At 40.3% G+C, this 12,273-nt stretch overlaps 1 protein-coding gene across 3 annotated transcripts in view; it reads right to left on the bottom strand.

Moving 5' to 3' along the window:
• The window catches only part of LOC134224257 (uncharacterized), a 53,241-nt gene extending 51,214 nt beyond the window's left edge, over positions 1–2,027 (bottom strand). For 2 of the 3 annotated variants that reach the window (XM_062703581.1, XM_062703583.1), the window contains exon 1: positions 1,699–2,025. In XM_062703581.1, coding sequence (XP_062559565.1) covers positions 1,699–1,892 — 194 coding nt within the window. In that variant the 5' untranslated portion in view covers positions 1,893–2,025. Of the gene's footprint in view, positions 1–1,698 lie in introns of all 3 variants that reach the window. The other variant, XM_062703582.1, reaches the window with a different exon arrangement.
• Between the last annotated feature and the right edge of the window lie 10,246 nt (positions 2,028–12,273).

The following is a 12,273-nucleotide window of genomic DNA, read 5'->3' as shown; positions in this document are numbered from 1 at the left end:
TGTTATTTGGTAGTGCAGGAAGTCACAAATGCATTGCCCGTGAGTAGTCACATAAAAATATTACAGATAACACGTAATAAAGCTTTTTTGAAAAGTCGTGAAAAAATTAAATTTAACAAGTGCCTGGGCAATACGCCCCACCTCAACCAAAATCATTTAATAGCCCTTCATTAGTATTTTATCAATCCCATAATAAAAAGGCTACAAATCCTTATGCGCTTGACATTAAAAACCCAAATTTATCCACCAGTTGTGATTATGCCTTTCTCGATTCAACGTGTTGAATTCGAATTAGTATGGTAAATGCAACGTAAATTGCCTACATTAAGGCGGTTCATAGCTTTGATGCGATTATATCACGCTGCTTAAAAATAACTCAACTATGAGAGTAATGGATTGCGTCACGGCTAAATTGATTAATGATTTAAAATGTGCATGTACACAGCGTATTTGATAAAAGAAAAATAGAAATATTATTTAAACCGCATGAGATATTAGCAAACAAAAACAATAGTGTCCAACTAGGAAAGTTTCTCCGTCGAATGAAACTAGTTGCACTCGAATCGGTCAAGTCCTTCTATATGAAACGTGTTTAACAATAAAAAATCCCCGGGGCCACACACACACACACACACACACACACACACACACACACACACACACACACACACACACACACACACACACACACACACACACACACACACACACACACACACACACACACACACACACACACACAGTCAGACATGTGCTCAGTTTTTCGAGCTGAGTCGATTGGTATATAACACTATGGGTCTCCGAGCCTTCTATCAAAATTTGGCTTTTGGAGTGAAATTATAGCCTTCTGGTACAACTTCGTTGTACGAGAAAGGCAAAAACCAACATAGGTCCATCCAAGCAGGTATGAATTACATTTCAATATTTTCCATACAATTTGGAAGCAACTGCTGCAGGCTCGCTGCGCTTGTATCCAGTTGGTAAGGGCATATCGTCCTGCCTACACTGGGGCGTTTTGGCCAGTGAAACATGTTTTCGAAAATCGTTACATTTTTGAAGATGGAAGCAATTTTATATCATATTAACCACTGAGAAAAGTAATTTTGTTGCCCAACTGAGTGTTCCAGTGCAAGTTTTGCGGACAGTATGCCAGAGTCGCTCCAGAATGTTCAGCAAACAAACATTAAAAGTTACATCCAAACTGTGACTTTTTGTATTTTGCAAATATTTTCATTAAGTAATACAAAAATATTCCCATATTCACATAGGATGATGGTTTTACAAATATTTATAGGTACCAACTGAATTTGACTCTTAGTTAGTTATAGTTTTCTAGAAATCAGAGGGGGGCGTTTTGGCCAGGTGGGGCGCATTATACCGTCTTACCCTACTATAAAAGAAAATTGGCATAATTTAAAGCCTTTTCGAAGCCACTTAATCTTGATGCCTGCTATCTATAGGTTCGATGTTCCCCCTGCCTGCGATTATGTTCTATCACGCCGATCGTTTTTCGAACTTATAACGTATATGTTTGTTAGATATGTTATAGCCCTAGCACTATCAGCGTTTTTCACTTTCATTATCTTCACCAATTAAATCACTTTTTAGTTATTATGCCTCGGTCATATCCTGGACATGCCTGGTACAAAACATCATTCGTGCTGCACTCAAAGTTAATAATTTATTGACTACACTTGCCTCTGTTTCAATTTTTTAACTCTTCCCGTTACATTATCCTTCTCAGCACCATATTTGGATGATTTTAATCCACTGGTCAATGAAGAGTATCCCTTGCTACTGTATCCATTGTAGGGAAGCGATGAGTAGGGTTTAGCAGAATTTCCCAAATATCCAAGTGAATCTCCTGTGGGTAATCCATACACGGTTTTCATTTTAGTTTTGATTTTTCTTCTTATATTAATATCCACTTCACAGAACTTATTTGGTGTTTGGTTTTCCCGATTCGAACGATACGCGCGATTTCCGTTAACTGAAGGTCTGACCAACAGTCTACGGTTCCTTTTATAGTGTTCCAGCTGAACGGATTATGACCGGGACACGAATGACAATTCACGGATTCGACTATTATCGGAACCAACAACTCCTTGACAACCGGGAATCCCGAGCACGACAATTCCACTCTGTGGGTAAAGTGTACCGAAATGTGTGTTTTAGGTTTGAGTGTTGATAGACAGCATGTGAAACCCGCATTTCTCGACTGTTTCCTTCGTAGTCGTCTTGAATGCCATTACACAGGCTGTCGGGCGGCGGTAGCTTCTGCTTAGTCGAGTCCTTCACAGATAAAATAATTAATCATATACGTATATGTGACGGTGGTCTTGGAGGTTGCGTGACAACCTAGCATGAGGCAATCGAAAAGTTTATGATGAAGAAAATATTTTATTTTATGATAAACAAATTCTTTCCAAAAAATGGAGCATGTCGAGAAGCGTTGCCCTTTTTGTGTCAGTCAGTAGCGCACGTTTATAAATGCAAAGAAAATTGATTCAGATTTATTGCCCCTCGTAGATTGCATGAATGTTATCGCCTCTCCGATATAGTTTTTACATTTCAAGACACTAAGAAGTCTTCTTGGTCGCGTCTGAGACACGATTTGCGACCTCTCAAATATTATTATTGTATTAATTTATGTACTTTACTGTGAAAAAATATATTAAAAAATTTGCCTTGTTTTTAAAACGGGCTTTAAGGTCACTCCTGATGGAATCCAAGTTTAAAAGTGCTCGCGTTTTTGTGGGCACACCACTCGATACGGAAGCAACGCACAACTGTCATTTTTATTATTTCACGCATGCTGCGACGCAGTAAAGCTAAATCAACAAAAATGACAGTTGTGCACCGCCTCTGAATCGAGTGGTGTGCCCCCGAAAACGCGAGCACTTTGGAACTTGGATTCCGTCAGGAGTGACCTTAAGGGAAAAAACCCAGATTAATCCACCTAGCGTTGGTGGTGCCTTTCTCGCATTTAGTTATGACACCAACCTTATATGGGGTTTATATGGTCCGATGTACCATTTTCTTCATAACTCTTAAATGCAATGACCGATCGTTAAAAAAAATCAATAGTGATCAACAAGGCTTTGCATTCCCTGTTCTTCGTTAGAAGCGAGCAGTTCGTTTTTTTATTGCTCCCATCTCGCGTCAAGTTTTTCCTAGTGTTTTTCTTCGTTTGAAGTTTTTTACACTCGGTTTTTCAACGCGATTTGTGCCCTGTGACTGGGAAGCAGCACACCCTGGCCGAGACCTCCGGTGTGTCTGTTAAAGGCACTTCCGGCTACGACAAACTGCCGGATCGCAAGTCGCATTCCTTGCAAAAGCTGCATCACCAGCAGCAGCAGAAAGTGTGGCAATCGTTTTGCTACAGAAGCCCCGTCCCCATCGTAGCAGCCAGTACGACGACGAAAGCGTGCCTGCAGAGGAGTCGCCATCGACACCGGTACGCTACCTACCTACACAAGGCTGTTATTGTCGGTAAATATCTCGCCTCTTGTTTTCGGTCTCTCGCATCTTGTGAATTGGTAGTTGAACTGGCAAGTGGAACTGTGAACTGGTAGTGAATTGGCAAGTGGAACTGTGCCAAAAGTTCATCAGATAAAAGTTATTTTTTCACCGTTATTTTTTTTTTATCGTTATATATTTTTCACTATTTTTTTCTTCATATTTTGTTTTCTTACTCTTTCGTTTATTTTTTTTATCGTTATATATTTTTTTCGTTATCAATTTTTTTTCACTATATTTTTTTTCTTCATATTTTTTTTTCGTTATATTTTTTTTTCATCTTTTATTCATTGTCCTGCTAACTTTTTTATTTGTATTTTATTTATCTGCAACTTTTTTTCTTTTTTTTCCTCTTTGTTGGAATTGTTGGAATAACCGCAATATTCTGCGTGCTCTTTGTTTCGATATTGGAATCATCTTATTTTTCGTTGCGGTGATCATTCTCCGCAATGGAAACTGATGACAAAGGCGGGGGTGATTCGCAATTCGAAATTTCTGACGATGATTACATTCCATCCCCGGAATACGAGCAATTTAATGAGCGAAATTTTCCACCACAAAGCGAACATAGCACCGAAACCGGCTCAATTCCCGCTGAAACTGTTTTGCACAAACCGGTCATCAACTCAAATTCTCCTGGGACTTTTAACCTGCCTTCTCCTGATCCTATGGATACTAACCAGGCAAGTGGATCAACACCCCTGGCGACCCCCCGCCTAAAAGCGTACCCGCCCGGATCTAAGGGCCCATTTCTGGTTTTCTTTCGGCCCAAAGGTAAACCGCTAAGCAAATTGCGAATCGAAAAGATCTGGCAAAATCGTTTCAGGGCGTTATTGAAGTGAATGCCCCAAGCCGTAACAAGTTACGAGTCACTGTAAGTGATCGTGAACAGGCCAACAGAATTGCTGCCTTCGAGCTCTTTCGATTGGAATATCACGTATACATCGCAATCAGTGAAGTCGAGATTGTAGGAGCCGTTTCTAACATGTGCTGACATCAAGACTGGTGCTGGGGGGTTTAAAAATCGAGCGGTCCCAACAGTTCAGATTCTTGATGTCAGACAAATGAATTACGTGTCAGAAGATGGCACCAAAAAACCGTCTGATTCGTATCGTGTGACCTTTTCTGGTCTGCCCTTCCTGACCACCTTGTTCTAGGGAAACTTCGATTACCAGTGCGCCTCTATATACCGACCGTAATGCACTGTAAAAAGTGCCAGCAGATTGGTCACACAGAGACCTACTGCTGCAATAAACCACGGTGTAGCAAATGCGGTGAGCAGCATGCCGAGGGTCTCTGCAGTAAACAGCCGAAGTGTATCTGCTGTGGCGAAGCTCCGCATGAACTTCACTGCGTGTGCTCGGTATATAGAGAGGAGAAACATCAAATCCGCTCAATAAAACAGCGGTCAAGGCGATCCTATGCAGAAATGCGGAAGACGCTTGCCCCAGCCGCTGTTCCATCAACCCGTTCTATCGCCAGCTCAAATGTCTTCTCTTCCCTGCCCTTAGATGATCAAGGCTCAGACTCTGGGGACGGTGAAGAATACACTGTCATCGAAACAGGGACAAAAGAAAGCGAGCAAGGTGCAGGCCAAAACACCAGCACGCTTTTTCTAGATGTTCCTGTCGTTGAACAGAGTACTCGACCCTCCCTGGAAAATTAGCAAGTGGTGGAAACCCTAAAAAGTTTCTCCTATGGGGTTCAAGTTTGCGGCTGGCAATTTCCCGCCACTTCCGGGAACCCCAGCTGTTCCAGTTTTTGCCCAGAAAGCTTACATCAGCAACAAAATCATCAGGCGGTTCAACATAACCATGTTGAGGTACCTGATAAAATTACTCTTTCTGGGATTGTGGATTTCATCTTCAATACTCTAGAAATCTCTCCTGCAGTGAGAAACATTATCAACATGATAATCTCACTGGTGAAACCCTTATTGAAGCAATTGATTTCAAAATGGCCTGTTCTTGATTCAATCTTATCCCTCGATGGCTAATTTAACCAACGAGGTCGGGGATAAGATCGTAGTTCTACAGTGGAACTGTAGGAGTATTTTAAAACCTGGATCCGTTTAAGTTTTTAGTTCACAGCTCATGCTGTGACGCATTTGCTCTTAGTGAAACATGGCTTTCTCCAGACAAAGTTCTCTCTTTCCACGATTTCAACATTATTCGCCAAGATCGAGGAGATGGATATGGAGGGTGCTCTTGGGGATCAACAAGCTCCACTCCTTTTACAGAATAGATCTTCCCTCGATGACAGGCACTGAGGTAGTCGCATGTCATGTCACCATACGAGGGAAAAGCTTCAGCATAGCCTCTGTGTATATACCGCCGAATGCTTCTATGCGACGCAGAGATCTTAACGAAATCTGCTCCGCTATGCCTGAGCCACGGTTGATTCTAGGAGACTTTAACTCACACGGTACGGCCTGGGGGGAACTTACCGATGACAACCGTTCTTCGTTGATTTACGACATGTGCGACTACTTCAATATGACATATTTAAATAACGGAGAAGCAACACGTGTGGCACCTTCAGGACTCGAAAGTAGAATTGACCTCTCAATCTGTTCGATTTCACTAACATTGGATTGTACGTGGAAAGTAATTCAAGATCCCCATGGTAGTGATCACTTGCCGATAGAAATCTCAATCACCAATGGATCATATCAGTCTCACCAGATTGACGTTGCGTACGACCTCACGAAACACATTGACTGGGGAAGATACACCGAGGCGATCATCGTCGGTGAGCATTTGGTCGATATTCTTCCTCCGCTGGAAGAATACCAGTTTCTCTCAGGCTAATCCTAGACAGCGCAGTTCAATCACAGCGTCGATCTATACCGATCTCAAATACGTCGCCGTCCGCCTTCTCCTCTTTGGTGGGATGAAGAGTGTACCAAAGTCTATCGGGAAAAGTCCAACGCGTTCAAGGACTATCGAAAGCGTGGTACTCGAGATAATTACGATCGTTATGCCTCTCTTGAACGTAAGTTTAAGAGTCTCGCGAATGCTAAGAAACGCGGTTATTGGCGCCATTTTGTTGATGGTCTTTCGCGCGAAACGTCAATGAAAACACTTTGGGCCGTCGGGAGAAGAATGCGTAACGCGTCATCGATTAACGAAGATACGGAAAGTAGATGGATCTTCGCTTTCGCCAAAAAAGTGTGTCCGGATTCCGTCCAAATTCAACGGTTAGCACGCGAAGCAACATCCGGTCAACACGAGATGGACGCCCCATTTTCGATGGTTGATTTCTCACTTGCTCTCCTTTCATGTAATAATACCGCTCCAGGAATGGATAGAATTAAATTCAACTTGCTTAAAAACCTCCCAGACGTCGCGAAGAGGCGCATGCTGAATTTATTTAATCAATTCGTGGAAAGCAACATTGTTCCGGATGAATGGAGACAAGTGAGGGTGATCGCTATCAAAAACCCGATAAACCAGCTTCGGATCATAACTCGTACCGTCCAATCGCGATGTTGTCGTATACGGAAGCTGTTAGAGAAGATGATTCTCAATCGGCTCGACAGATGGGTCGAATCAAATGGCTTTCTATCAGATACTCAATTTGGATTCCGCAGAGGCAAGGGAACGAATGACTGTCTTGCGTTGCTTACTACAGAAATCCAACTGGCCTATTCTCAAAAAGAACAAATGGGTTCAGTTTTCTTGGATATTAAGGGGGCTTTTGACTCAGTTTGCGTTGACGTCCTTTCAGACAAACTCCACGAGTGTGGGCTTTCACCAATACTAAATAACTATTTGTACAACTTGTTGTCTGAGAAACATATGAGTTTTTCTCATGGAAACTCAACAACTTCAAGAATTAGTTACATGGGTCTCCCCCAGGGCTCATGTTTAAGTCCCCTTCTTTACAATTTTTATGTTAAAGACATCGATGGATGTCTTGTGGAAAATTGCTCGTTAAGACAGCTTGCGGATGACGCTGTTGTTTCCTTTACAGGAACAGGGGAGGCGATCTGCGAGGACCATTGCAAGATACTCTGGACAATTTGTCTACTTGGGCTTTGAAGCTGGGTATCGAATTCTCTCCGGAGAAAACTGAGCTGATTGTCTTTTCTAGGAAGCATACGCCAGCAAAATTAAAGCTTCATCTTAGGGGTAAGAAAATCTCTCAAGGCATTTCACATAAATACTTAGGGGTCTGGTTCGACTCGAAAGGCACCTGGGGAATGCACATTAGACATCTGTATCAGAAATGCCAACAAAGAATCAACTTCATGCGGACAGTTACCGGTACATGGTGGGGAGCACACCCGGAAGATCTGATAAAGCTATATCGTACAACGATCTTGTCGGTTATCGAATACGGTAGTTTTGTTTTCAAGCCGCCGCGAAAACTCATATATTGAAGCTCGAACGCATTCAATATCGTTGCCTCCGCATCGCGCTAGGCTGTATGAACTCGACTCATACAATGAGTTTAGAGGTACTCGCGGGAGTACTTCCTTTATCAGATCGCATCGCGGAAATATCGTTCAGATTCCTCATTCGGTGTGAGGTTTTAAATCCATTGGTAATTGAGAATTTTGAGAAGCTAATCGAACGAAACTTCCAATCAAAATTAATGTCACTGTACTACTGGTACATGAGCCTGGAGATTGGCCCTTCTTCGAACGTTCCCCATCATGGTTGCTTCTTAGACTCCTCCAGTTCTTCTGTAGTTTTTGATCTGACCATGAGAGAAGAGATCCATGGAATTCCAGATCCTCTCCGAATGGAGTGTATACCACCAATTTTCACAAGTAAATACAGCCATGTCAGTTGCGTCAAAAAGTTTTTCACCGACGGGTCAAAATAAATGAATCCACTGGATTTGGTGTCTTCAACGAATTGCATAGCGCCGCTCGAAAACTTCAAAATCCTTGTTCCGTATATGTTGCAGAATTAGCAGCTATACACTACGCATTAGAGCGAATTGCCTCTCTTCCTCTGATCAATACTTCATTTTTACGGATAGTCTCAGCTCAATAGAGGCTATACGTTCAATGAGGCCGGTACAGCACTCACCGTATTTCCTGAGCGAAATACGATCCATATTGAGTGCTCTATCGAATCGCTTTTACACTATCACTTTGGTATGGGTCCCTTCACATTGCTCGATTCCGGGTAATGAGAGAGCGGACTCACTTGCCAAGGTGGGCGCTATGGAAGGTGATATATACGAGCGTCAAATCACCTTTAACGAATTTTTTCAATTTCTCGTCAGCAGACACTCAGTTGACAACGAAAATGAAGGAGATTTGGGTAGGTGGTTACATTCCATTCTCCCGCAGGTATCGAAAAGACCTTGGGTCAAGGGGTTGGACTTTAGCCGGAGCTTTATTAAGGTAATGTGTCAGCTAATGTCCAACCACTACTCACTAAACACGCATTCCTTTCGAATAAAGCTCGCAGACAGCAGATGCGGTTGTGGGGCAGGCTATCAGGACATCAATCACGTTGTCTGTAACTGTCCTGAACACGATGTTGCCCGGTCCGATCTATATACATCCCTCCGGGCCCAAGGGAAACCAAATCATAAGGACATTAGAGATGTGTTGGGAAAGCTTGATCTAGACTACATGGCCCTTGTTCACAATTTTTTAAAGCGCATCAACGTTATTGTTTGATTCCTCCCCCCATTCGTAGGGCCATGTCCACCTTGTATTCTCCCTCCCCGCTCGGTAGAAACGTTATGCTTGTATCATTGCAGTTTGTCCCTGTTCTGAACCACACCAATCATCATGGGAAGACTGCATCAACGCTACCTACGGACACCAATATAATCCCAAGCCCCAATCCCATCCAATTTTTTTTTGTATGTACTTCTTAACCTCGACTAAGCCGCGAGTTTTTCGGCTCCCCAAAACTAACATAAGAACATAAGAAGCAAAAGATGAAATTGTAATAAAATTTCAATTGACTTTCGGCTCCGTTATGCCTTCGAGCGCTTGAGCCTTCAAATAAACGCTAATTAAAAAAAAAAAAAAAACAAGGCTTTGCCCCCCGTCGAATGAAACTTGTTGCGAGAAAATCGGTTTAGGATTACTATACGAAATGTTGTCTAATGTTTTTTATAGCAGGGCTGGTAGCGAGTCACTTTTTAGTGACTTGGTCACTATTTTGAGCATAGTCACTAAAAAGTCATTATTTGCATCTAAAAGTCACTAGAGTCACTATTTTTCGTAAAATGGTCACTAAAGTCACTATTTTCGCATCGTTTCGCCGTTTGTAAAAAAAAGTTCAAAATAAAAATCATTTGTACCTACCATTATCATCAATTAAATCAAATGTAAATCTGTTAGCAAAATATGTGAAGTTTGAGAAATTGCACCAAAAAAGCTCCAAGTGAATTGCGGAAATCGCCAGGTTGCCTGCAATTCATGTTTTAAGGTTTTAAGGCTTCGCACGGATTTAATTTTGGAGGGAAATTTTATAAAAAGGAGCGTGGTTTTCGATAGCAAAATGTTGTTGAGAAGGAACTCCACGTTTGAAGTCTATGCCGTACCCAAGCCATTATTGAATGCATTATACTCTTGAGCACTCGTTTAACAAGCAATTTAAGGGTAAAAACTTCACTTGTAGTCATTTTTCATCGTTTTTGAATATCCATTTTTTGTCACGGCAATTTTGACATAATTCCGAGATATGTCTTAATTTCTGCTTGATTAACCCCGTCTACGACGAACCACACAGCATGAAACATGCCATCATTTTTCGATTTTTTTTGTCAGAAATTAGTTTAAAGTATTGAAGGTTTTATATTGTTTTCATAGCATTTATCTAGAAAGAAACAGGGTCTATACAAAAGTTTGAAACACAAATATGTTTCTTGTTTCTTGTACAGAAATAGGATTTTTCTGAAAATAATACCCGTTCAAATTTTTTTTCAACATTTCGATGAGACTCGTTTTCAATCTGCTGAACTTCGCTAAAAAAAATGGATTTTTTTTCTCTTGGAGGAACTTACACTGTAATTTTTGTAGCTAGGACTGCTTAAATCTTTGCGTAAAAATCCGTCTTGAATTTGAGAAGTAATTTTCCGAAGGTTTTGCTTCGGAATTCGAATTCACTAAATAATATCTACAGGAATTCTCAAAGCGATTTCCACCGGAATTCATGAAAAAATGCGTTTGAGGAAGATTTTTTTTTCATGGATTGCGGAGAAATTTTTACAAGAATTAATCAAAGCGATTCCTTGAAAGACAGCAAGAATATATGCAATATAATCCGATTTGAATTTATGGTATGAAAGAATTTCCGTAAATTTTTGTGCTAATATCGGATTTCTATTGGAATTTCTGTCCGAACTCCTGGAGAAATATTTCACAAGAATTGAAGTAGGTATTTTCTGAAAAAAAAATCTTCAGAATGGATGGAACACCATGGATCACATTTTACGAAACTTGAACAACTTTGTAAGATTCTGAATTATTTCTCTCTGGATATAAATCCAAATAATTTCATATTTTTATATGAGTTCAAATAATTTGTATACAGAAGTTTTGTTCGAAAAACAAATTAACATTATTTTATTGCCTAATTTTTCGTAAGTTTAGCTTATGAACAACAATTACAACAAAGCTGCAACCATCATTTTCTCTATGAAACGTTGATTATAGAAATAATTTTGACTGCTTCATTCTTGTTTGCTTAGTTAGAACGTTGGTGAACAGGACCATCCAGAATAGATGTGATACTAATGGATTTTTTCTTTGTTCTTTTTCAATGTGGTAAAATCATTTTTACATGATCATGATCAGTTATATTATATGAAACGTACTGAAAGAGAACACGTTCTGTAAATTGTGGTTACAAAAATTGATATTTCGCGCGTAATTGGCGCGAATTGGATTTCATGTCGCGTATTTGATTTTAGTTGGCGCGGATTTCGCGTCGGTCGAAACTTAGGTATGGTAAAATTCATGTTATAGGTATCTGAGCTCATCTCCGGAGGTCAAACTTAACAAGAGATTATGCAAATGTGAACTAGTTTATAATGATTGTAGCACATTCGGATGTGTGACAGCAAGTCTTTGAGGAATTTTGGAGTATAATTATTTTTAAGATTTCTAAAAACCCGTAAGTAGTACTGAAAACTCTGAAAAATTCTTGGACGATCATAAGCTTTACTGGTAGTAGCGATGTTTCTGAGAGTTTGCTAAAGATTCGAATTCCTAGAAGCTAGTGATAATTGACCTTTCCCGTCAAAAGTTGCATCTCGTTTCATTGTCTCAATAATTTGTTTGGCTTATTTAAGGTCAACTTTCCAAAGAACCCATATTTTTTAACAATTTCAAAATCGAAAACAAAAGCCGAAAAATTGTTTTTTGTTTTAAATTTTAAAATACTTAGACGCGTCAAAAATTTGGGTTCTTTGGAGAAATTGACCTTAAATAAAATAAACAATCGATTGAGCGAATAAAAAATGTTGACGGGAAAAACAATTATTTTTTTTTTAATACGGAAATCCTTAGCCACTTCTGAAAATTCGTAAAGATGTTTGAAGACATGCTTTTAGGAAATGATCTAGCGAAGCGAGTTTTATAACTTATCCGAGGATATCCGAAAAAATCTTTTGAAATATGAGAGGACCTTCGGAAATCGGAAAAAGAGTCCTTCGGAAAAAAAGTCCTTGAAATTCAGTTTTTGTCCTACCCACGTCTCGAAACGTGACCGCGCCTCTGGTCACGGAATAAGGTTTACCATTGTCATATTGGTAGCATCTAGCTATCCCAAT

Source organism: Armigeres subalbatus, chromosome 3 (genome assembly GCF_024139115.2).
Source record: "Armigeres subalbatus isolate Guangzhou_Male chromosome 3, GZ_Asu_2, whole genome shotgun sequence".
In the NCBI taxonomy this organism is placed as follows: domain Eukaryota; kingdom Metazoa; phylum Arthropoda; class Insecta; order Diptera; family Culicidae; genus Armigeres; species Armigeres subalbatus.
Note: the sequence above shows the minus strand (reverse complement) of the source record. Positions and strands in the feature narration are given on the sequence as shown.